The following is a 24678-nucleotide window of genomic DNA, read 5'->3' on the forward strand; positions in this document are numbered from 1 at the left end:
GCGGTGCAGCCGGACAGGAAATCGGTAACGATTGAACACCTTGTCTGCCACCTGTCACGGCTGCCACCGGGACGTGCAGCACATTCATGGTCACCGCTTCACATTCAGACCACGCACGTGAAAGACGTGATATTTGTACCCAAACTGAACGTTCTGTTTGTGTTCCAACCAGTTTGCTGGATTATTGTATTAACGCCCTCCATCGAGAAACGCTGTGTTCACCTCAAGAAAAACAAAGCACCAATTCAAGTTCGACAAAAGTAATTTTATCAATAAAGCTGTGTCTGCATATATAACACACGAGTAAACAACAAGAAAAACACCCTTTCATCAGTTTACACAGGCACGCTCCTATTTAGAATACAACCCTCCACAAAGCACAAACAGTTTAACTCTTTTGTAATGTAATAAATAAATAAAAGCACACACACATATAGACACGGTACCAAAATCACATCAAAACACTGCCACTGCCTTATTGTCCCATTAGAAGACTGCAATGTTAATTCAATTCATCTTTTATAGTGTTGGTTAAAAACACCTAAAGCATTGCAGGGACCTTTTTAATCAAAAACCCTGATGAGCAATAAGAAGTAAATATACAACGTGAATAAGATGTTCTGCATCGGAACCTGCCGGCCGGCCGGGGCCTTTCTGTGTGGAGTTCACATGTTCTTCCTGTGTCTGTCTGGGTTTGCATGCTGGTACTCCAGCTTCCTCCAACAGTCCAAATACTGTACATGCCGGTTAGGTTAGCAGGAGACTCTAAATTGACGGCAGATGTGAATGTGCGAGTGAATTGATGTTTGTCTCTGTATGTTGGACCTGTGCTGGACTGGGGACACGTCCATGGTGCACCCCGCCTCTCATCCAATGTCAGCTGGGATTGGCCCCAGCCGCCCTGCCACCCCGCTAAAAGATAAGCACTATAGCTAATGGATGGACTATGTGAATATTCAAGTGTAAGAATGAGGTGTTTCAGGTACAACTTCATATTGTACTGGGTGATAATTTAAGAATAAGAACTTGGTCACACATTCGCAAATGTGAAGTGAATATCGCTGACCAAAGTTTAGTAAAATTGAACTCCGAATTACTTTACCAGAGGAAGCAGATGTTTAATTTGCCTCCTTGCTCTCACAGAGTGAAAGATAACGGGAGGCCCCGGTTCATCTCTGAAACATTCGCATATGTGGGACCTCACCTTTACAAATAACGATGAAGTTTAATGGTCTTTTCCTTAAGTGAAGGCAGAAAATGAAAATAAAAAAGGTTCTATTGATACTAAAGCCATGCCTGGATGTGATGCAGATATCAGCAGAAAAACACTCTCAATGTTCATACTACCATGCTGATGGTTAGCAGGTCAAATGTTTACAGAGTTCACCATCTTCAAATAACATATCTGCATGATCGCATGTGATAATAAGCACTACAGATAAAGAACAGGTGAATCTGAAGGGAATGGCATGTGCAGGTATTTGGGCTTAAACCAAAGTAGTGGACAAAAATACAAAGTTTCACCTGGACATGCAGCTAAAGATGAAAAGTGAAGCGATGACAAGTTGTTGTAATTCATCCTGGGGTGAACACAAATGTTTGTGGGATGAGTGTGAGTGAGTGCGAGTGTATGAACATTTGTACAAAATGTAATGGTAAACTGTTGTTGTCGTTTTTCAAGTGCAGTTTTTCAAGTGCAGGAGCAACTGACTGTCAGACATTACTATCCCAAGAAATATGAAGCAGGAATAAAAGAAAACAAAACTTTTGCAACACAACATTTTTTTACTTTGTGCAGATGTGCTGAAAAGATGCTTTCTCAGGCCTTTGTGGTGGAAATGCTGCGCAGTGATAAACCGGAGAGATATTACTACAGCTGCAACATCTTTCTTAAAATCCACATCTGAGCTTATTTTTCCTATCAAGAAAAAACATTCTTCCGATAAAAGAGAAGTAAATGATGGCTACAGGCAACCCGGAATAACTGGGACCGACGCTGTCCTGCCTCATCTTTCAATTCTAATGGTTTTTTCTCTGCATTATGCTCGTACATAAACAGAGCCTGTCTGATAAGTGACAGAGAGACAGTTTACTCTATGGCAGGACAATCCCCCGCTGGAGAGATGCAGCCTGATGCTTTTGCTGATATTGGGTTTACACTTTCTCCCCCACTGTGGTACATTTAATAAATATGTTGCTCCAGAGATGAGATATGTGGGACTTGAGGAAGGGTGAGAGGGAAAAGAACGGATGCAGAGGCCCAGGCAGACAATTTAGACCACACGCACAAACACAAATAACAGAAAGCAAAGAGACAGTGAACACCCGGTGGGGCTTTGAGTTAAGGTGCATGACACATCTGAGATTGAGTCTGAAACAACCTCAGTTTCCTTATCTCAGTTTCTCTCTCTGTGTTTCCAGTAACTCTCCACCCCACAAAAAAAGACCACACAGCAATCTTTTAAATATACAAGAAAAATGAAAAAAAAAACATTTTTTTTACAGGGAAATGCTTTCTGAGGCCGCCCGATCCATTCCTTGGTGCTTTGGCCTCCATTAATGTCTCTATCTTCCTCCTAGTGCTGGGTTGGCTTTTTAAGAGTCTCGTATTTATCGATATTCAGAGGTACACTATGGTTTCTTCCCTGCCCTCCTCCCCCCCGCTGTCAGTCTCCAAGGAAACCAGCGCACTGAGGTCCAGCTGAGGGTCTCTGGGATGCGGGAGCTCCGGATACACATCGGTTCCACTCGCCCTCGACAACCAGGTCTCCCCGATGTAGCTGTGACTGCTGTGATCTGTGTGGGCACACAAAAACAAATCAATGTTGTTATAGGTAATGCAGTGACTTTATTAAACCTGCCTGTTCTCTTGTCCTGTATTACTGCTCGGGAGCTACTTGAGAATTATTCCTCGTCATTAGCAAGTCCTCCTTAAACTGTTTTACAATTTATTCTGTGATGCAGAGGGAAGTTAGAAAACTTTGTGTTCATCCTGCCTGGTTTATCTGCAGTGAAGATTCACTGTTTTTCATAAAATGAAACTGAATTTGCTTAATTACTCATCATGCATGTGGCTTGTATATAAGCTTTAATATTTCAGTTAACTGGTGTTATTTTTTCATATATTGCATGTCTGTCAGGAAACAAAAACAATCTTCAGACCTAAGTTTGCAACTTTTCAAAATAAAAGCTCTGTAACCCAAAAACTTTGTGCTTTTACATTGAAAACAAACTGCCAAACAGGAAGTTATTCCGTGAATGTTTTTGCTGTGATGGAGATCTGCACCCATCTGTTATAAGCTGAAGATGAACGGCGTGTAGAAGAAATACAGCAACTGACACTGATAATGCATCTGCCAGACAAATAACTAAAGAGACTTCATCATTTAGTAAGCACGGACAAAGAATCACCAGGATGGGACATGTAGCCACTGTTTAATGAGCTCGGCCTAATTGTTTAGCCCACTTGTCTAATCGCTAACAGCGTATAGATCTGCCACAGCTGCTGCCTCCCGCGCGAGAGGGAAAGTCAGACCAGAAAGATCTTCTGGATATCCATCAGTCCCCCTGTACTTAGAGCTGTCACGTTTATCATTATCTCTGTCAGCCCAATCAATCGTCACGGGCGGGATCCGATGACACCTGCCTACGCGCCCATTCACGGCCGACAAGACGAGATGAGGAAAACCAGGGGAAGGAAAACGAGGAAGGATGAACCACCAGGGTGTGTGTGAGGTGTGCTCGAGCAAAATTAGATTTCCAGCTTCGGGGCGTAGTGTTCTCATCGTAAGAGCAATAACATTATTATTCAATTACCTGAAAGACAATGTGTTCTTGTGCACATGTGTCTGTGTGTGTGTGTGTGTGTGTGTGTGTGCTTGTGATTCTGTGTGTGTGGCGGGTACCATGTAGCATTAGGGGCAGGTGTGTGCTGTCATGGCAACAGATGGCGTGAACTATAAATTGCCTGATTGTGTCCCTGTAGGAGAGTGTCTCCGTTTGATTCATTGTATAAGAGTCTGTTAGAGCAGCACTGTGAGCCACCGCATAGGCCTGAACTTTGATATACGAGACATCGGCCACATCATAAAGATTTCGCCACTGAGTAGGATTTCAGAATTATTATTATGACATCAAATTGATGCTATTTAAAGAAAGCAATGAAATTACAAAATTAGCATTTGTTAAAAAAAAATCGACAGTGAAATTCAGCTGCGGGATAATAATGTGAATAATCTTCAAAAAGCTGGTGATGTGGCTTCAGTTGGTCTCTATCCTTGTTGTTAGAAAGGTGTAAATGTAGCTCCTGCTAAATAATGTTGATCAAATATAGCAACTCATTTGAAATCGATGCACATCCATTGCTTTTCTTTTCACAAGTCTATGTGATCAGTCTGGGGAAGAGGATTAAACAATACACAACGACTTATGAAGCATTGAACTTTGAAAACAACAACAACAGTAACAAAATAAATGCATTTGAAAGGTATTTCTGATGTTAGTGAAGCGAGTGTGTATCAGTTTGACTTATTCATCCGTTTCAGCATGTTAATTGTCCTGATTGGTCAAACACAGACATGTCCTGATCAGGAAATCTAGACATTACCGTGCAGCTCAAAGCTTTGTTACACAGTCACAAAGCAGGTTGGTGCACCATGCAGCCCATTATACAATAATAATTAGTCTACTGTACACACAGCTTCATCCCTCTCCTCAACTTGTAGTGATCTCATCCTTTGTGAGCAACAAAAAAGAATACTTATCAGATGAGAAGTCGTTTCAGAGAATTCCATGCAACTGGTTCCTCTAGATTACATTGAGCCGGGACAAATTATGGAAATGGAAACAGGGTGGGTATGTAGGTGTGCATGCATGCATGAGAAAATGTCTCACATGCTCAGGTGACGATGCAAAGTGAGATCATATTTTAATCCGTGGGACCGGTGGCACGTTGGGGAATTTGCATTTGTAAGAGGTTCATCTTCTTCTTACAGGAACAAAGAGATACCCGGTTCCCCTACATACCACAGACGGAGGGTGATTAACTATGTGGTCGCTGAGAAGCGTTTAAAGTCTGGAGTGCACAGGAAATCCTAAAAACGACTCCTTTTTACAGGGTTAAAACTAATAGAAATGATGCAGAGATTGGAAGTTTTATTCAGTTTCCTATAATTGTTTTACTGCAGGTCCTCATGGGAGTGGATGGTGAGTAGATGTCAGCTGGAACGCACCTTGCATCGCAGGCTGCAGCCAAGTATGTGCCCCGGGCTTGTTAACAAGTGACTCGGGTTTCACTGGGACCTGTGTGTGCTCAATAATGAGGAAAGGTTAATAAGCTGATCAATGAGGAAGAGAATGCACCGCCTGTAGCTGGCAAACAAAACCAGGAAGTCCACATCAGCTGCAGTTAACACTGACCCATTTTCCCACGGGCTGAGTCGAATTGTAACCTGTAATTCCCCCCCCCCGCGCCTGTCGTGAATGTAAGCACGAGCGTGTGCGTGAATGGATTAGGAATGTGCACGGACAAAACCTGAGAATGCGGCCGACGCCTCGCGAGCGAAGCCCAGATGAATCCTCGTCTACATCTCTCAGTCCCCGCCTTTAACCCCCCCCCCACCCACCCACCCCTTTCGCCTGATGCGATGACAAGTCATGCTGTAATGAGTTTTGTAAAGATTTTTCAAGATCAATGTCCCAATCAGTCAGCCATCGCCCGCGAACTGTGATTCACATGCTGTTGTCCGCCAGTCGATAGATAGAGAGGCCATTGATTTTCCTTTGCTCTGGCAGGCGAGGGACCCCGGCTCGCTGCTGGTGCAGGTGGAGCCGGTGGGGAGGATGGGCGGGGGGGGGGGGGGTTCTTTGTCAGGAGACATTGATTAACAGAGAGGAAGGACAGACAAGGCCTCACCGGGTATACAGCCTTGAGAGCAGTGTGTGTGTGTGTGTGTGTGTGTGTGTGTATACAGTATGCTCTCACATACGTGGATGAAACCAGTGCAGGCAGATGGTTTGTTTACATTCTCACAGGAAGCACATTGAGCCGCTATGAAAACAACGTCCCACTGTGCAATAAAAGAGGCACTCAAGCTGCGTAATGCTGCACCATTAGCTCTGAGATACAGGATATTAATCATAACCACTAATGAAAATTAGCAATTGAGCCACTTGATGCTTTCTATGGTGGATATTTCAATGTCAGCTTACTTCCCACATGACAGCAAAATTAGCATTTTGGGTTGCGCACTGTTGCACGGATAAATCAAAATATTCACAGATTTTAGCAAATTGTAATGACACCATTTTTAGAAAACATTGACTTGTGAGTAATTCTTACCAGGGGGTTTGTGCTGCAGTCCCAGCTTCCCTGCAGGGCTGTAGAGGTATCCCGTCTCCATCATCCAATCCTGGGCGTCGGAGTGAGGACTATGGGGGGTCTTAGCTATGGGGGGCTGTCTGCTGTTGGACCTGGCCAGCAGGGTGTTGAGACAATTATGTTTGCTGGGGTCATTCTGTTTGTGGTGGACGTGGCGGTTGTTGATGCTGGTGCTGGCGAACGCGGCCTCGTTCACAAACATGGAGCCGTTACCGCCGAGGTCTCTTGACTGACCGGGTGCCGAGTCCTGAGGGGGCGAACAGATGTCACGGTCACATTCAGCGACAGACAGAACGGATGAATATCAACCACTATGTGAAACGTGAATTCAGAGAAATTGTATATTTTTTAAATATGAGCACTTTTAGAGAGAATGGAAATTGATAGCTGGACCATTTCCCCCATTGACCCCTAGTTGTAATCAGTAATGATAGCACTGTATATAAAGATGGTCTTCCCTTCCTTTCATTGTATAAAAATGAATCTAAAATATAGATGCGAGTGTTGCCATCTTGCACTGGTGACATCAATTGGAGGTACAGTCTGCACTGGTCACACCGACATCTGTAGTCGATCCACAGGCTCGACCAATCAAGTCAATTATGATGTTTCAACGTGTTTTTAGAGCATCAAATTACCAATCGAGAACTAAATCAAACCAAACAAACTTACACCATTGTGATAAAATAACAGGAAAATGTTCAGAAAACAAAACTCTACTGTTGAATTTGGTCCATGTCCCATCTGCTTACATGGAGGAGGCAGGGGTTTATGACCTATACTTCAGACATCCACCAGGGGGGGCAATGAAGACAATTTGGCTTCACTTTTTCTAGCTGCCATGTCATTGATTTTTATATACACTCTATGTGAGTTATAAAATATCAGACATTTCCTGCTCCACCCTCAGCACAAAGGCAGTGAATGGGATTATATTTGTGGAATTCACGAACCTTCACAACTGCTTACTCTGTTTTTTTTATAGGGGAAAAAAAGCAACATTTATTTTTGCTTCAAACTTCGCAAACAAACCTTTGGATGAATGTGAGTGAGAAAAAGGGGCTTGTCATTTCGGGGGAACTGACCCTTTAATGAGAAGGTGTGATAGACTATCCTTGTCTAATACCATCCTTCTCTTCACTCCCATCATCACACAACTGCTGAACCGAGGCAGCACAGCTAATTAGAGGTGTGTGTGTGTGAGTGTGTGTGTCTGTGTGTGTGTGCACGTCATTTGATCCGTCTCTGACCCCGTGAACTGCAGCCTCTGGCTAAACATAAGGACCTCCACTACCTCTGCACGCCTTTGTCACACCACCGCGGTTACCGCACTGACTAAAACAGATGAATGGACGTAAATAAGAAAAAGAGCCCAGGAGTAGATTAATGAGGGGGGAGAGGGAACGGTGTAACACAAGTCTGCTCATTTGTCCGTCCGTTCGAGTGCCCTGTGTGCGTCTTTGTGAACAGGCACACACCTGCTGAGCCGAGCAGCACAAAGACGGCTAAACGTGCTCCGTTTGTTTCACTGCTGCTGCTTTTGCACGTGAGGTACATTGAGACCTAAAGGGCACGGCGAACAGTGCACCCTTTATCCTCCGTGACGTCCAGCTGCGGGGGACATTTCGCCCGTTGTGCTTTTCAAACGGCGTGTCGATAATTTAGAGCCTTTTGGACACGGCTGATTGGTTTCTCGGGGCCGCGTGCCTCTGGTTTTAATTATTTCGTCTGGGCCTTTTATTTGCAACGGTTTAATTATCATCAATCATTAGGATGTTTATTGGTGAGTGGAGCTGCTGGAGCTCCAAGACAAATGATGCTGAAATTGCTCTCATTATCGCGGGTCGTACATCAAGAGGGGATTGAGCTGCTCTGTGTAAATGAGTGTAACTCAGGATGATGGCTGTCGGAGAAAAGCTTCACATTAACGACTTTGGCGGAGAAATACTCCATAAACACTGAATATCTACATCCCACTCTCGTCAGGGTCAAGATCTTCGGTCGGAAACCTTTCAGAGCTCTTGTCACGTGACTCAGATTGAACACAAGTTATTTTTTTAACCTATGAAGATATGTCTGAGGCGTCAGTAGTGTTCGTCCTGGTACCTGCTGCCCATCTAGGGGTATGACCATGTGTGGAATCACAGTGGGCAGGCTCCTCTGGCGGCCGTGCGTCCACGTCTGGAGCAGCGTCTGCTGGCTCTCCAGACGCTCTCGCTCCCTCTCCACGCTCCTCTGGCCCTCCCGGAGCCGCTCCAGGCTCTGCTGGTACTCCTCCTGCTGCTCGTCCAGCTCTTCCCTCTCGCGCCGCAGCCTCTCCACCTCCAGGTGGCACTGCCTCTCCCTCTCCTCCAGCCTGCTCTCCTGCTCCCCCTGCTGGCTCTCCCTGGCCTGGCACTCCCTGTCCCAGCGCTCCTTCTCCTGGCGCAGTCGGTCCTGGAGCCGCTGAGCCGCCACCACCTCCTCCTTCTGCTTCTCCAGGTTGCGTTGCTTCTCCTGCTCTTGCAGGGTGTTGCCGCGGGCGCTCGGGGGGTGAGGTCGCTGGGCTCGTGGCGACGGGCGCCCGTTCTCCTGGAGGAGGAGCCTCTGGACCTCGTAGCAGCTGTCCTGGATGGTCACTGCAGCCTGGCATAGAGAGGGAAGGGCACAGAGGTCATGAACATGCAACGGCTCAACCATAACTATAACTACGTGTGCATCTCCACAATAGGCTGCGAGACGGTGATTTGAATGGCAAAGTGTGATGAAAATTATGATTTATATGACAAAGGAGCTGCATCTCTTCAAAGGGTGATATGATCCCACCTGCACTGGCAGAGGCGTGGTGTTCAGGTTCATATGTAAGGAAGGATACTCAACTTTGAATATGAAAATGTCATTTTGATTAAACCACTCAAACCTACACAGAGTGCACACACACGTCCTCATGCAAACACATGCTTTCTCTCTACACAGATTTTACATGTTATACCACAGGGGAGTGTGAGTGTACAGCGAAACAAAAACACCCTCAGCAGGAAAAAAGATCAGATGGATCCTCTCCTTGGGCTTCAAACAGCTGTGGAGTGTCACTTCTCTGTTTACTGGAGCCGGAGTGTGCTGCAGCCTTCATCTCCACTGAGTGTGACACTGACGTAGCATGTGTCAGCTCACAGTGAGGTGGGTTGTGTGCTTGTTTGTTTGTTGACTTGCTGACTGGGCGATAATATAGAGGAGGGGGGATGTAGTTGTATAGCAGAACACTGAGGACTCCACTCACCTGCAGGCTGTAGAGTAACTGCGTCAGGCTTTGGACACTTTGAGCAACCTGTTAATGGACAAAGTTGCACGAAAGAGGCAGATTAAGATGTCATCTGTACTTTGCACGTGTGATTTTTAAGATTTCATGTTAATGTCACCTGACTCCTGCCATGCAAGTCATTATTTACCATCTTAGTACTCAGGGGACTCAAAATCTGAAGTTGCATTCATGAAACATCTGCGCCCCCTTGAGGCCGCTTGCTTTCCTACCCGGGTTGAATTATCACACGGCGGCTGGTAAGAAAAAGATTTCTCTCTTTTCAAAGTCATTTACCTCACAAAAAGCTGCTAAGGGCGGCACAACGGTGGGCCTGGTAATAGGAATAAGTCTGTATATCCATTTTTAATGGCACAATACCTGTGGGAGCTGAATGGACTTCTTCCTTTATTATGAGCTTATCAATGATTCATCCCATTAAGGCTGAAATGTAGTTCTAATAGACCGCGCTGAATTATTAAAACGACTGCTGGCAATCTTGAGCCACACGTCTGTGAAGAAATGGCGAGCGGTAATGACCTCTAACAACACTGCTCTATAGTGTCTCCACCGTACAGTAATGGGGGAAAACATCACATCGCGTAAAAGTCCATCAATATTTATTAGAAACAGCCCATTTAATCTTCTATATCAATTTATATTAGGATATTAAGCAGGCAAAGAAATAAGCTGAATACCTTTCGCTTATGTACCTTCAAGTCAATGTCATCCGACTCCGGGGACTGAGGAACGAGGGCCTGGGTCCAGCTCCTCTCCGCGGCCTCGGGGGTCTCGGGTGAGGGGACTGAAGAATCCGAGGGGAGCTGTACACGCGGAGCGGGGCTGACAGCGAACACCGAGTCCGTGTCAGAGTCCGGGCGGGGGCTGGACGGAGAGCGGGCCTTGGCTGACAACGTGGCTTTGAGGGTTTCAGCTGGAAAACAGGAGCAAAACACAAGTGTGAAGGCGAAGCTGCTTTTCAGACACGCACTGAACTCTGGAGAATGTCCTGACTTTCTCCAGAGATTCTGCATCCAGCAAACTGAGGATAACGTCTAAATGAGCCAATGAGAGAAGGCATAAGGGGGCCCTGCAAAGGATTCCCCCCCTCCGAGCGCCAGACACAAAAAAGAAAAACAAGAAAATAATATCTCAACAGAGCCATATACGTTGTAGACACCGACGAAGATGAAGAGGAGATTTTTCGGCGATAAAGACCAACGCATATCGATGTGCTTTTAACACAAACGCATGATTTCCACAGGGGAATTTATGTGTTACATCCCTCCCCCGCCTGCTGCACCAAAAAAAATTGAATTGAAAACAGCTCATATAAGGTGCATGTGAGTTAGCGTTTAGTGTGAGAGGTCTTGAATTTCAGATTAGATTTTTTAGGCTTGTCCTGTAATTTATTTATTAAGATATGATGAAATAAACGCAAGGTAAATAAATCTATTCCACAGGATTCAAATCTTTACACGTATGAGGATTGCAGGAGGAGACAGTCCTTGATGCATTCACAACAGCTTCAGGAAAATGTCCAGAATACTCAGGCCAGAGGTGATGCCTGGGTAGAGCATTGAGAAGGCACCACATCAACACCGCTGTCAACACTTATCGCAGAGAGCTCTTGAATCTTGTCTTTCCAAATTCATGTCTTCTTTGACATCTTGGAAGTGTATGGCTCCCTTGTTTTCATCCTGAGATGTTTTCTTTGTGTTACACACCCAGGGACATTTCACCAGGGGAATGACAGGAAGCATTCTGGAAAATGTCCGGAGCAACAGACTCGGACATTAGTGTTCTCACATACAGCCCCTCCTCCTCTCTTCGGTCTGTGACCGGCCAGGGCTTTTTCGGTGCTAAGGTGCATGTTGGTTTGACTTGTGTGTGTGAGTTAGGTTCAAGGACCATAAAACGTATTACTTAGATTAGCATAAATTAGATTTTCTGGGAGATGATAAAAACACATTAATGGTTCTTTTTTACATTATACCTGAGCAAAACCCCAAATAAGCTTAAGGATGAATATTTCTTTAAGATACCATCAAACCAAGAAAACCAGACCTGCTATTGTCATTGATATTAAATGTATGGAGAAACTCAATTAAGTGCATTTCTTTACATGATTCTTGTTTTGAGTTGGCAAAGAAACACCAAAGAGCACAGTACTGTATGTGTGTGTTCACGCGGTGCACAGAGTGTACCAAACATCTCACCCTCCTGCAGAGCTGCAACCAGCAGCTCGGCCGCCTGGGGCACGTCCTCCGAGTGCGGCTGGACGAGCAGCCGCGGCTCGACCGCCGAGGTGCCCGTCCTCCCACGCAGAGCAGAGAGCTCGGTGTAGATCTGCAGCTTCTCCTCCAGGCTGGAGCAGATCTGCTGGTCCTGGCTCATCAGACTCTCTGATAACACAGGTTCACATCGTTCAAGGACCAAGTCAAATATTCAAGAGCATAAAGAATAAACATGACTAAAGTACCTTGGAGCTTATGAATCTTCTGAGCACGAGCCTCAGCAGCTCGCTTCTCCTCCTCCGATTCACTCGCGTACTCCTCCTCCTCTTCCGGACAGCTGGGCAGAGGCAACAGTGAAAGAAAGTTAGAAAAACTGTTCCAGCAAACGATGGAAATAAAAAAATTCTGATTCTGTCCCCAAACCTCTCCACAGCCTCTCTAATGAGCCTCATCCAAGCGTTCCGCTCCTCTTTGGACGACGTGTGGACCTCGTACATTTCTGGCCCAGCAGATGACGCGCTGATCAGAAACATCCCCCTCTCTTCATTTGCCACTTCTCGCACTATTAACTTCTGCAGTGCGATGACTGGAGGTTTCTGGTCCTGGAGCACATTAAAACAGGGAAACGTGTTATTTTTGCAGAAGATGATAGCAGCTCTACGTGAAATGGTTCACTTTATGTGAGCAGCTAATAGGGTAAACCTTCTGATCGCTGTCACAGCTATTTATTTGTCTATTTGAGATCAACAAAATGCAATTGATGTCCGCGTACCACAGCGGCAAACGTGTACTTCTGGTCTTTTTCCTGCAGGAAGATGAGCGTGTCTGTGAGAAGGAGCGCCAGGACATCTGTGGAAGAAAAGCATTATCAGAATTCAGTCGTTCAACCTGTATTAAGAAAATCATTGAGGGCATTTTCAATAACATCACAGGTACACATACAGTATAAAAACACAAAAATGGGTTTAAGTAATGTGTAAAATGCAAATTAACTGAAGTGTACAGTACAAGTCACACGTATATTTATACATTGCTTCTAGGTGCAGTACTTTCTATCATACACCATACACACCACTCCTAGTTTGGTTCAGTTTATTACCCAAACACTTCAGCAAGCAGACTGAAGGAGCTGGACATAGGACTTAGCCACTCTCTTGGCTACAGGTCCAGTTCATGTATGATGGCGTGTTGCTATTTAAGGCATTATAAATACACAGAAAACCATGGTTGTCACTTCTCACTGTGAAATATGATGAATTCAGTCACAGTCAATGACGGAATCTAGGGGCTTCAGAGAGGAGGCAGAGGTGTAGCGTCACATGATCCAGGAGAGACATGAAGATGTCATTTGAGAAATCTCAGTATGTAACTATATATAGAAATATTCACCTTTCAGTCGACCGGTGGCAGTCTTCCACAGGAGCAGGCCCTGGTGCTTGAGAATTTGTCCCGGCCCCATCATGTCCTGCTTCCTGAAGGTATGTCCGCTCTTCAGCTTGGTGGAGCTGCGGTTCTCCATGCGGTTCCACACCTCCTGTAACCTCTGTTGCCGCTCGTACTCGCTGACCTTCAAGTTCACGGCTGCTATCACCTCCCGGATCTGAGCCAGGGCTCTCGAAAGGTCGGCACATTCCTCTGTGTCCGCTGAGAAACAAGGAAGGACCAATACAGAGAAGACTGTTGGATCATGATGTGTTTTAGATGAACGTTTACAGATGAAATACAATGAAGAGTGCTGCTTGTATATTTGGCTCTGCTGACCATGTGAGCAGTTTCCCCAGCAGGTGGCAGCAGATCACTTCTTACCTTGAGTGTATTGCAGGATCCTCTCCAGCAGCACTGGGTACTTTGTGATCCTTTGGGTTACCAGCAAGATGCATTCTGGGATCTCTTTCCGTTGCACCAAGGAATTATTGCCTTGTTGCTTGAAAAACAAGCATGAAAGATTATGCTTATACTTCCTGAGCTGTATGGTAGGGATGCTGTAATTAGTATCTATTTATCTGATCATGAAAAAGTACCTTGATGAAGTTCTGAAACCTTTTGTTGTGCTGCTGTAGTTCTTTGAAAAAGCTGACGGCTTCGTTGTGACGACTGCAGAACTCTCCATACACCTGCTTCATGTGCTCGCCACTCTCCTCTGAAAACTGCAGAAAAACACACACACACAGTCACACACACAGTGATTCCATTTTGCACCAGCCTCAGTCAGTTACGCACAACAAAAAGGTACGTTTCAGAGGGCCGACCTGTTGGAGCAGGACGTCTCCTATTCGCTGGATGAGGTAGTTCCTGTGCCCCTGCGGCCGGGCCGAGCCGTGCCGCTGCTCCTTCATGGCGGCGAAGAGGCCGTGGTGGAAGAGGAGCAGCTGGTCCAGACAGGGGAAGACCCGCTTCACCGCTTCTGTGTCGAGCTGCACCTCCTCCCTCATGCCTCGCCGGAAAACCTTGGCCATGATGTTGAGTGTCTGCAGGTGGTGGAGCTCGGTCTGCATCAGCTCTGCGTCACAGGTTCAACACGCGTGTCACTTCGAAACACTTTCACATCACGTCCCCTCTCTGCAACAATCTGAACCTGTTGCTCCACCCCTGTGAGAGAACCACACATTCCAGTGGGCTTCTTTCTGAACTCTGCTCACCGTAGATGACGTCCTGCCTCTTGACCGCTCGCTTGTCGAGCTTCTTGCAGAACTTGTGCTCCACCGTGCTGCTCCACGACTCCGCCTCGTAATCCGCAGCATCCGCCGAGATGTCCCCTTGGATACACGCGTCCACACAGTCTATGGGTAGGAAACGGGATGAAACAATTTTTGATTCAAATAGCCGTGATTCTTTTTTTTTATTTATCAGTGTAAAGATGTTACTAAAAAGAGACGAGGCTCTTTACTTTCACTTTTCTTCATCCCTGCAGATATAAGCCGAGCCTTACTTTTCTCTGTAGATTCATGGTTATGAATATGGAAAATAGGTACCATTCAATCAAAAGTGTGATTAGTTTAGATACACATTTCTTTTTCAATCAATTCTTGTGTAACATACAGTCCTCAGAGGCGGTGCGACCATAGCTAGCAGCTCATTTCCCATTTGTGCACTTTACTTCTTATTACTTGATTGTTTCCAGGCCACGCTGGTCACAGAGAGACCTGGTAGTAAAATTCTGTTTGTGTGCACAGGGACATGTAGAATTGGATAAACTCCTTTGACATCAATCAGTTTTTTTGTGTATTTTTCAGTGTAAGTCTGTGAAACAATGAACTTCATTCATCTCATACCTTCTCCGAAGGATGAGTCCGTGGAGGTGGAGGACGTCGGAGTCGGCAGCTCCTCTGAATGACTGAGCCCCTTCACGGCGTCCCACTCTGCCTCTGAACTCTCACTGAGCCGACTGTACCCACAGAGCAAACACAGAGAAACTTTATTATGTGAATCACTTTCATCCAAATCAACACACAATATATCAAATTTGATGCCCGGTCACTTTTTAAAGCTTTTATTGAATTGAAATCATAAATTAACCCCACAAAACTTTGTTCTATGTCCTTAAAATAGTTTGTTCAATTTTTATTTCATACAACCAGTGACTAAAAAAGAAATGAGGATTCAGTCATATTCATACATTTATAAACATAGGTAGATACACATACACATAAACAAAGATTCATTACTTCTTATAAACATCTGCTTATTTAACTGAAAGAGAAAGGAAGGTTGTGTGTCTGTGTGTGTGTGTGTGTGTGTGTGTGTGTGTGTGTGTGTTTGGTCATGTTATGGGGACCTAAATCAGTTTTCAGTCACATTATGGGGACTTGTCTTCTTTATAGGGACAAAAACAAGTCCCCAAGACGTTAATAAAAAGGTTTAACTTCAGGTTAAGGTTAGGTTTAGTTTAGGACTAAGCAAGTAGTAGCTATGCTTAAAGTTAGAGCATGTCAACAGGAAATCAATGTAATTCAATGTAATGTCCTCTGTCATTGAGACAGGACTGTGTGTGAGTGTGTTCCTCCTGTAACATTCGCCCACTAGGTGTGTGCTTTGTGTAGTTTTACCCAGGATCCTCATGTCTCTTCCACTGTTTTTATTCTCTGAAAGGTATTTTTTCCATTTCAGAGATTTCCTGTATCGCTACTTTCCATTTCAGAACTGACGGATTTGAGGTTTATAGCCAGTTCCTAGTTATTCACTTCAGGGCTCAGATGTTAAGTATTAAATACTGACCTGTCACTGTTGGGGAAACTTCCAGACAAACAGCTTGACTGGGTCACCGTGTCCTTCTTGTCCTTCGCCGTCGTGACAGGAAGAGAGGTCGAGATGGGGATCACACACTGCGGAGATGTGTCTCTCACCGTGAAGTCTGTGGGGATACAGAGAATAAGCCCACATTAGCACATGCCACTAAAACCATGAGAGCAGAAATGTTACAAACGGGAAGCTTCGTGCACAGGACGACGATGAGGAGGAATCAACAACAGAACACTTTGTGACCGTTGACCCAGGTCTTGTAAACTCACTCTGTGGGAGGGATGCTGTCCTGTTCTTCACCGTCGTTACAGCATATTTATCCTGTTTCTAAGTAATACAAATGAGAGAGGCTGGTCAGAGCGTATACACAATTGATACGAGGACAGGCTCCGGTGGAGACGAGCAGCTCGAGCGGACAGCACCACGCTCACCTTCAAACACGGCGGCAAAGATTCCTTACAGCCCTTATGGACGATGGCAGTGCAACCTAGGGGGGGGGGGGGGACATTTTGATCCACATGAATTTTCTTTACAAATGTACGACTGTAAACGTCTTGGATTTACACTTTTACTCACTGGAACAATGCAGCAGGTCCTTGCCAGACGCTGGTTTGTCACACACCACACAGATGGTGGGGCCTAAACATGACCCTGTCCCAAACCGATGTCCATTCTGCTGCCTGTCCTTGGCCTCTCTGTCCTTCCCCTTCCCCTTAGAAAACCAAGAGAGAGACATAGGTTTAAACGAAGAGGGCAGAGAGATGCAGACGTCCTGATTGACAACTATGAGCTCAGGTCAAAACAGGCCCGAGTTCTTTTCTCTCCACATTTGGGCAAAGAGCGTCGAGTTTCTATTTGCAGAGGAAACTCTCCCGTGTGGAGACAAATAAGCCTGGGAGGAATCCCCGCCTTTTTTTCCAAACCGTAAAGATAGTCCGACAAGGAAACGAAGCGTGGCGTAAACAACAGATGCAGGTCAGAGAGGGCTTCCAGTCTCCGTGCTGACTCCACAACAGGGGATTAATCATTAAGAGGAAAAGAGGCTGGATCCCAGGTTTGGTCGATCTGACCCTGAGTTATTCTCTGAAACATTTCCTGGTTCTGCCTCCCAGAGAGACAGAGAGCAGAGAGACACATATTCCCCACCTGAGTCTGGATCAGGCAAACGGATTTCTACTGAACTGTTTGAATTTTCACTTCTATACATCACTTCTACAGGCAGAATACGAACACCTGAACACTACAACAGGAATATCCAAAGTGTCCTAAGTTATTAAACTTGTCTCATGATTGCTGTAAATATATGATTATGATTATGATTATTATCATTTAGACTGACATGACTTCATTCCCGGAGTCCTTGTGCTCTATCGTTGCAGATTGTGGTGACAGCTGATTGTGGATTATAACCAAAACTAAATTGCTTATAGATAAAAAAAAAATGCACACATACACTACTATTATTGCCAATACCTCAATCATTACAATTTCCATTGCTGCTCCTTCATCTCTGTCAGATACTGTCTTTTGTATAAATACTTTCAGGTCTTTAAATCAGCTCTGCTACATGTCTCATCTACTGCACTTGAGTTTTCAATGTTCCCTGTTAATTGAGGTGTTTTGGTAGTTTTTGCTCTCTCAGGTTGAGGGTTAAGGACAGAGGGGATGACACCTTGTTAAGCCCTTTCAGATAAAGGTGAAAATTGGTTTTACAAATACAATATGATTCATAATATTTGATTGAAACTAGAAAGACAGATAAATGTGTAAAGCTGACATGCCAGTAGTGCAGAGGGAGGCCAATAACACGCTGCTGACCAAATCGGGCCCTCCTATGAAAATATTTGTCCCCAAACAGAATCTAAAGTTTTCCCTTTTTAATTGTTTGCATCAAAATATTTGCAATAAAACAAAAACAAATGTATTGTTGATAATGTGTGAATATTACAGGCACTGTCCCAATAACTGATTTCACTTGGCATCTCAAGCACAAAAAGTGATGGACTTGGTGTGATAAATAAAGAAAAATCTTATTGACACAACAACAGCAACAACGGTACCTTCATTTAACCACATGAATAGCCCACTGTTTTGTTGTACTCATGTTTTAAAGTTAAATTCTTGCCAATTTTGATGTTTACTGTTGCACCCAGCCTTTTGTAGGTGTTTATAAATGGGTCTAACTGAAGTACACTGTATACACAGACAGAAGATGTTGTCTTTATGCACCACCACACATTCCCTCAAGTGACCTTTGAGTTGTTTAGCTGGCACCATACTTGTATTAATGTAATAAGTTTTAAGGTGTGAGCAGTTCGTGGTGTTTTACCTTGGTCTTGCTGCGTGTGCTGGACATCCTGCTCTTGAGGAAACTGAAGGTGCGGATGACTTTGTACTTCTCTGACTCCGCTTTGGTTGGGATGCTGTACTTATCCAGCTCCTCCTCTTCAATTCTGGTGAGACGTTTAAAACAATGTCAGGGAAATCCAATCTGTGCACTATTATAACAAATAGAAAACACTAAACAAGTCACTGTTGCGTTAGTTTGGTTTTATTCTATTCAGAAGCAAGGACCACGAGCTTGTGTACTGCAGGTGCAGACAGAAAGTCCTTTATATACACATAGTCCACGAGCATGCCACTGGTTCTTGACCTGGATGTGGTTAGTTCAAACTGCAACTTCCTGCTATGAATTAAACACCTCATCAAATCATGTAACTGCACCTCTGTGGTAGAACAAATGTTAAGGAAAGCAATCAAAATAAAAGTCACACAAACACACACACACACACACACACACACACAAACAAACACAAATCCTTTGTTAGTCACAGTGTGTGCGGATTCTCTGCAGCCCTGTGCTGTGAAAGTAAATTCAAATTAGTAGATTGTTAGAGACATGCAAAATGACGATGACAGTCTTTGGTGCACATTGTTAAGATATCATAACAACTCCATTATTAGAGAGGAGAGTCGGTCAACGAGTCACACGGTGAGTAGGGCTTTAAGGTTAGTTGCTTTAAGTTGGATGGTCAAAGAGGAAGGTCGACCCCCCCCCCCTCCCCCGCACATACTCTTTGAGGAACTCGGACAGCGTGAGGTGTTGGAGCGACTCTGCCAGCTCCATGCTGCCCTCGTCCTCCGCAGACTGGGCACGACTACGGAACCTAATCTCCCTGCAAAGAACAACGCACATGGACGTCTCAGTGCTGATGAAACGATACAAGCCACAATAGTTTAATTATCGATTCATTTGGACAAGTGTGAAAAATATCCTCGAACATGTAGTTATGTGATTTCACGTCTTAAGTGTCTGAGCCTATAAATAATCTATCTGTCATAATTTAGAATTCTCACATTTGAGAGCCTGGAACAAATAAATGTTACATAATTTCACTTTATATATGATTTAGTTGATAATAACGATAATTAACTAACAGTCGCCGTTTTACTTCAAACACTAAAATATAGGCACAAAATCACTTCAATAACTTGTTATGGTTTTTATACCCCTGTGTCTGATTGATATCTTCCACTAGGGGGGGCTAATGAAGCGTAGCGGTTAAATTACGGTGTTTATACATTTATACAAATGGTGGAGGAAATCTCCGTTGGCGTCTTTCCTAATGGAATGGCAGAGAAAATAGTCAGAGTGGAACAGGAAGTGGAAAGGATGTCTTTCTTTTTTTTAAACCAGTGCCACTCCTCTCAGAGCATGAAGTCACTCTTGGTCATTATCTTAAATAACATCTGTAGTGTTTTGAATTCAAAAAGTATCACTTGCATGTACATACAGTACATTTGTCATGCATTGTGATGTAGCCATGATGCCGCTGGTCATATGTGAAAATGAGCTGCAGGGCTGCAAGATCACACTGTAACCCACAGAGGAAGAACAGGGTCCAACTGATGTCTGCCCCTTACTACCTCTGCTCTCACTAGAGGAGAAGAAAAGGATTTCAAAAACAGCAGTAACCAGTTTAACCAATGAAACCAGCTTCTGCTACAGAAAGCACCAATGAGCCTCAGCTAACTTCGCCATGGTTAAAGACATGTGTTGCTCCTGCCACATATCTGGTGAAAGGTAGTGATGTTCTCACGGAGAGCCGACGCCCCGGTGGGTGAGGCCGAGCGATTCAAAGTTTGGCCAGAGAGAAAGACAGAAAAGGGCAATAAAACAAGTAAATCAACTTTAAGCATAAATACCTTTTCTCATGAGACTGCTCTGAAATACTGGAGGCTCTTTGCTCTGCAGACAAAAAGAACGGAAAGAGGTTATTCACCTGGCAACCTGATTGAGCATATTTAGCACAAAATATCTATAAAAAAAAATCAACCCCTGCAGAAAAATTTACATTCATTTAAACGACTCAGAAGTTTCATTCTTTATATCTGACAGTTTTTTCTGAGTGAATATGTAAACAAAGCCTGTCAGGTTTCAATTACATGCCAGATGTGCTGTTCATTATCTGAGTAGGTTACTATAAAAAAGCATCTGAACACAAACACAGCTGATGATGTTCGTGTACACAACCAGGACAGAGCGAGACGCACAGAAAGCTGCAGCACACAAGCAGACGCACGGTGCCGACCCTGAGACGCCTCCTGTCTCGTCAGGCTGCAGAGCAATCAGTCCTCTGCTCATTTCATCCCAGCAAACCTGATTTCTTCTTGCACTCCTGCGGCCGTTTAGATCACAATACGGGTGTGTCTTTAATAGGCAAGACACAGGTACACACACACACACACACACACAAACACACCCAGGCCTGCTCAGACACACATGCAAACACACGTCAAGGTTATCACTGCCTTATGATCTTAATTTAGTTCTGACAGGGTTTCCGCAGGTTTCAACAAGTGGAATTTAACAGCCTTTAAGACCATAATGAAGGAAAGTTAAGGCCCGTGTCAAGTATGACAGAAATAAGGGAATATCAGAGTCCCAGAAAAATTTAACTTACCTGTAGGTGAAGAAAAGTTAAAGTGGTATTGTAAAGAATTAACCCTGCTATATCACAAATTCTGACCCATTTTACGTTTTTGTATTGTGTGTATTTTTTACTTGTTTTTATACTTTAAATGTAAATACACTACCCAATTCAACAAACCCATGATGATCAGGTAAACAATTCAATTGAGAAATAGTTGGGAAAGAACTAGAAGACAAAAAGCTCATTCTAAAGCGCAACTCAAGCAGCATTAAATAAACGCTGACATAAGTAAGATCTACATAATCATATTCAAGTCCTTATACGTTTGATTTTAATATATTTAAGACTTTTTGTAGCTTGAAATTCAGATTATTAGACCTTTTAAGTTGCCTGAGGAAACCCTGTACTTAGATTTCACTTTCAATTCCCCATACTAGTCGCAACTCCTTTTGACTTTTGGCTTCTTTTCACTTATATATTTGTAGATTTAAAATTTAAGATGATGAGGGGATAAAGCAGCAGCTGATAACTGTATTTCATTTCCTGCCGGTTGCCTCCATTGTGTTTTCGAATAATGTTGGATAAATGCTCATACGTTTAATAAGCAGCTGGCAGTCATGACAGACAGGGCTGTTCTCTCCACACACAGCTTCAGAATCATGTTTCTGTCATAGTAGTAAGATTTTGGACCATCTAAAGCAGTTTTTAATGGCACAAAGTCCAATTTGTGCAAAGTTAACCTATTGAGCTTTTCTCAGTGCAAAGAGCCATGAGAAAGAACTAAAAACACAAAAGTAACAGGGCAGGAAACCAAAACAATGAGCTGAAACATGCTGTAAAGCTGCCAGGAGAGCGCTAATGATTCTCTGTGGGTTAAAACCACTTTTTTTTTTATCTAATCCCATGTTGTGAAGTTTTCATTTTTCAGCAGCTGAATTCAGTTTCCAGTAATAACCTTGAGTTGCCACACACACACACGCAGAAGCACCGACACTGACAGCGACGTGGTTGCGGGGCCCAGGGCGCGGTGTGACGGCTGCAGGTGTCCAGTACTTACTACCAGGGTGGAGCAGAGACAGAGATTTAGACAGAGAGAGGGCCTGAAGGAGAGATCGGCTGTGGCTGACACTGTGGAGCACGGCATCTACAGGGCACAGTGGACAGAGGGGGCGGCTCACACATCAACTACAGAGGGTGCAGACTACAGACAGAGCTCGTACATCACTACCTCATGCGGAGCTGCGGGCGGATTGTGAATGTTGGAAATTAGGGGAAAAACACAGACTCTCTCTATTTGAAAAATGAAAAACAGCTGTCGGAGAATCTGTTTAAAACTGAGGCTCTCTTGCTGAGATTTGGATGTGAAGATTTAAAACACTCTCTCATGTCTGTACTTTCTACAGCTGTGTCTCAATTCAGGTGCTGCATCATTCGGAGGCTGTATTTGTTGATTATGGTCCGACAACAATGTTCCATTTCGGAGGCTCCTTCCAAGCTTGAGGAACGACCGGATCTTCTCAGCCCAACATATTCCAGGATAAATTTGTTTGTATTTCAAAAAGGAAATGGCGCCAGCAGGCTTCAACTCAAATATAATATGAATTTCAAAAAAGGGACATTGAAACTTTGTCGATGAGTCGCACTTCAGCTCTGTTGCCAGGCAACAGGAATTATATTGGGCCGAGCTGGTGACGATGCTGATCACGGAAACCCTCCGTAGAACAGATTTCATTTCAGTTCCACCTTCAAGGTCTATGCAGCCCACAAAGGAAGTGGTCTTAATGGGCCGGGTAGGCCGTGTCCTTCGAAGGATGCAGCCCCTTCAAAGGTAGGTCAATGGCGATTTGTGGTTTCTGTGCGTGTGCGTGTGTGTGTGTTTGTTTGAAGGCTGTTATGAGAATTCTCAAGGAAGTCTGCTTCTGACCACAACCTGATATTTTTGGTCATTTGTTTTTGTGTAGATTAAACACGCACGCTATAATGTGTAGTGAGGTTTAGTGATGCTGGCATAAGAAAATGTTTTTCGAAATAAAGTGTAAATGGCATTAAATACAATTTATCACTTTGAATACAAATATTAAGGATGAAATAAAAACTAATATAATGGAAATGTATTAATATTTTTACAGGATAAATCCTTGTCTTGAATGTTCTGTAAAAAAAATTTGTTTTTACAGTTCCTTTAGCAAAACTATTTCACTAAAGCTCATTGTATTTTATTCCATTTTTATTTATTACTTTTATCCTTCTACTTTATAGAGTTCTATCTACTTCATTTGTACTCCTTTAAATGGAGATTTTATCATTTATATGTCTGTACCTCGTTTATTCTGTTCTTTTTGTACTCTTTTATTTGGCTTTTGTTTAATTTGTTATTGCGTAATTCGATTAATTTGTTAAATTGTACTTTCAGAATTTAAATTAATATATTAAAAAATGTCTGTTAAATTTGTGCTGTTTTTCATGTCTCTGTGCAGCACCTTGAAACTTCCTGTGTATGAAATATGCCTAATAATAAATATGCCTTGCCTTCTGTCAGAGCCACGTTTCTTTGGCTGAATCTCTTCCTACTGCTGCTTCACATTTAAAGTTAGACATGAGAGCAGTAGTGATCTTCTCATCCAGCACATTGCAAAAAGGCCTGTTTCCAAAAATAAAATAAAAAAGGCTGGACTGTCCCTGTGGGCACATTCATTCACTGTGAGTTGATTTGATTTCATATTAGCAGAGAGGGAATCTACAGGTTAGTGAAAAATGAACACAACATCACATCAATCCGCCTGCTCCATTAGTGATCATCAAAAACATGCAGTGGAAATAGTGTTAGTTATGTGTAAGACTGGAACTATGTGAGGTGGGTAATGGTCCCAGTGTCACTGACCAGGGCTGATGTCTGAAGTGGGACTGTCCCGGGCAAAACGAGCCGGCCGCAAACTGATTTTTGGTGCGGAGCAGGAATAGGAACGCAGCCGGATCCCCTGGTTGTCCAATTCCTAAACAAGGAAAGAAAAAAACAAGCACCCGGAGTGAAGACAAAAGACTTGCCTCTCATTATGTGAAGGAGATGTGGAAATGTCTTAGTGAAGTGTTTGACAGCTGAGAGGTTGGTTTACTTTAGTGGCGGGTTCGCCAGCCGCAGAGGCCGACTTGCTGCGAGTGCATGTGAGGTCGGCGGAGGGACAAAAGGCGTCTCCTTTGTCTTCTTCGTTCTTCTCCACGTCTGATGAGAGCGGGGAGAGCGGAGACTTCATGTCGGCGCTGTCCTCCTCGCTGTCCACCTCCAGAGCCACTAGACTGGGACTGGACAGAGAAAGAACCAGTAGCACACAGAGACAACCACGACTAAACAAGCCTTCCTGAAGCCATTTGGACATGAACTCCGAAGAATGTCCACGTAAACTGTTTTTTCCAGACTTTTCCTTTCACATGTGAAGAGCTTATGCTGGAGATTCTCCGATCAGAGCTCCAGCCGATTTATCACATGGGCTCATATATTATTGGCACTATCACCAATCTCTGCACCTTAGCACCGCACGTGCCCATAACTCTGGTACTGTATATATTTTGTTCCATATTGTTGTTTTATTGTTTTTATATTGTTGCTTTTATATT

General features: G+C 44.0%; 1 protein-coding gene across 1 annotated transcript in view; it reads right to left on the minus strand.

Annotated features, from left to right (window-relative positions):
* Positions 1 to 244: 244 nt before the first annotated feature.
* arhgef28a (Rho guanine nucleotide exchange factor (GEF) 28a) overlaps positions 245 to 24678 on the minus strand; it is a 50837-nt gene continuing 26403 nt past the window's right edge. Inside the window, exons 12-36 of the mRNA XM_053411267.1 lie at positions 24180 to 24366; positions 23948 to 24059; positions 22124 to 22210; positions 20339 to 20381; positions 19207 to 19308; positions 18462 to 18585; positions 16709 to 16844; positions 16564 to 16619; positions 16402 to 16459; positions 16109 to 16244; positions 15166 to 15278; positions 14533 to 14673; positions 14143 to 14393; positions 13915 to 14040; positions 13700 to 13817; positions 13283 to 13537; positions 12666 to 12742; positions 12317 to 12495; positions 12139 to 12230; positions 11876 to 12061; positions 10370 to 10590; positions 9639 to 9686; positions 8486 to 9004; positions 6341 to 6626; positions 245 to 2796 (exon numbers count right to left, since the gene is read on the minus strand). Coding sequence (XP_053267242.1) covers positions 2621 to 2796; positions 6341 to 6626; positions 8486 to 9004; positions 9639 to 9686; positions 10370 to 10590; positions 11876 to 12061; positions 12139 to 12230; positions 12317 to 12495; positions 12666 to 12742; positions 13283 to 13537; positions 13700 to 13817; positions 13915 to 14040; positions 14143 to 14393; positions 14533 to 14673; positions 15166 to 15278; positions 16109 to 16244; positions 16402 to 16459; positions 16564 to 16619; positions 16709 to 16844; positions 18462 to 18585; positions 19207 to 19308; positions 20339 to 20381; positions 22124 to 22210; positions 23948 to 24059; positions 24180 to 24366 — 3829 coding nt within the window. The 3' untranslated portion in view covers positions 245 to 2620. The remainder of the gene's footprint in view (positions 2797 to 6340; positions 6627 to 8485; positions 9005 to 9638; positions 9687 to 10369; positions 10591 to 11875; positions 12062 to 12138; positions 12231 to 12316; positions 12496 to 12665; positions 12743 to 13282; positions 13538 to 13699; positions 13818 to 13914; positions 14041 to 14142; positions 14394 to 14532; positions 14674 to 15165; positions 15279 to 16108; positions 16245 to 16401; positions 16460 to 16563; positions 16620 to 16708; positions 16845 to 18461; positions 18586 to 19206; positions 19309 to 20338; positions 20382 to 22123; positions 22211 to 23947; positions 24060 to 24179; positions 24367 to 24678) is intronic.

The sequence above is a fragment of the Pleuronectes platessa genome, chromosome 19 (assembly GCF_947347685.1).
Source record: "Pleuronectes platessa chromosome 19, fPlePla1.1, whole genome shotgun sequence".
Classification (NCBI taxonomy): Eukaryota; Metazoa; Chordata; class Actinopteri; order Pleuronectiformes; family Pleuronectidae; genus Pleuronectes; species Pleuronectes platessa.